Source organism: Penaeus monodon, chromosome 31 (genome assembly GCF_015228065.2).
Source record: "Penaeus monodon isolate SGIC_2016 chromosome 31, NSTDA_Pmon_1, whole genome shotgun sequence".
Taxonomy (NCBI): Eukaryota; Metazoa; Arthropoda; class Malacostraca; order Decapoda; family Penaeidae; genus Penaeus; species Penaeus monodon.
In genome coordinates this window covers 13,297,417-13,298,149 of record NC_051416.1, presented here as the reverse complement: position 1 = coordinate 13,298,149, position 733 = coordinate 13,297,417, and the positions used below count along the sequence as shown (strand labels likewise).

The window sequence follows — 733 nt, the reverse complement described above, 5'->3', positions numbered from 1 at the left end:
AAATGAAATTTCAGATGTTATAAAACCAGTAGAACTAACAACTAACTATGCAGCTCAGTATTACACTACTAACCAGTACTGCTAACAATACTAATATCAGTGTTGCTAACCGCTGCGATTAACATCAATGCCACAAAGGTTAATTACTCCCAACAGCACTACAGCGACTACTATCAACAACACTAATAGCAATATTACTAACAACAATGCAGCTAACGTAACAATATTGCAAACTACTACTATACACTACTAACATTACGACCTAGTCCTCCAAACCAAGGCAATTAAGCACCACACCCAATTAAGCTCTAACACAATATTAACTAAACCCTACTTCTGTACGCTACCAAGAACACTATTACCTCTACCACCAAGGCAATAAAGCGCTAACAAGGCCCCTCACCTGCCGCGATCTGGTGGCCAGGGGGTCCGGGGAGGCCAGGGGGTCCGGGGAGTCCTGGGGAGCCTCGCTTGCCCGCCTGTCCGTCCATTCCTCGGTCTCCCTTTTGGCCCTAAGGGAGGGGTAGGAGTAAGGGTGAATGATGGATAGTGGGGGGGTCGTATGAATGTGAATGAATAAATGATAGTTTTTTTTTTTTTTCCTTTTAATCAATCCTTCGTATTCATCATTCCTTTTCATTTGAAAACCAATGGGAATTATTTTTTTTATTTTTTCCAAACCAACGAAAATTAATTTTTTTCCAAACCAACAGGAATTAATTTTTTTTCTCCA

The 733-nt window shown here is 40.9% G+C and overlaps 1 protein-coding gene across 1 annotated transcript in view; it reads right to left on the bottom strand.

Annotated features, from left to right (window-relative positions):
- LOC119592898 (collagen alpha-1(I) chain-like) overlaps positions 1–733 on the bottom strand; it is a gene marked incomplete at its 3' end in the record, with an annotated part of 11,365 nt that overhangs the window by 278 nt on the left and 10,354 nt on the right. Inside the window, 1 exon segment of the mRNA XM_037941790.1 lies at positions 404–512. Within this exon segment, the coding sequence (XP_037797718.1) occupies positions 404–512 (109 nt within the window).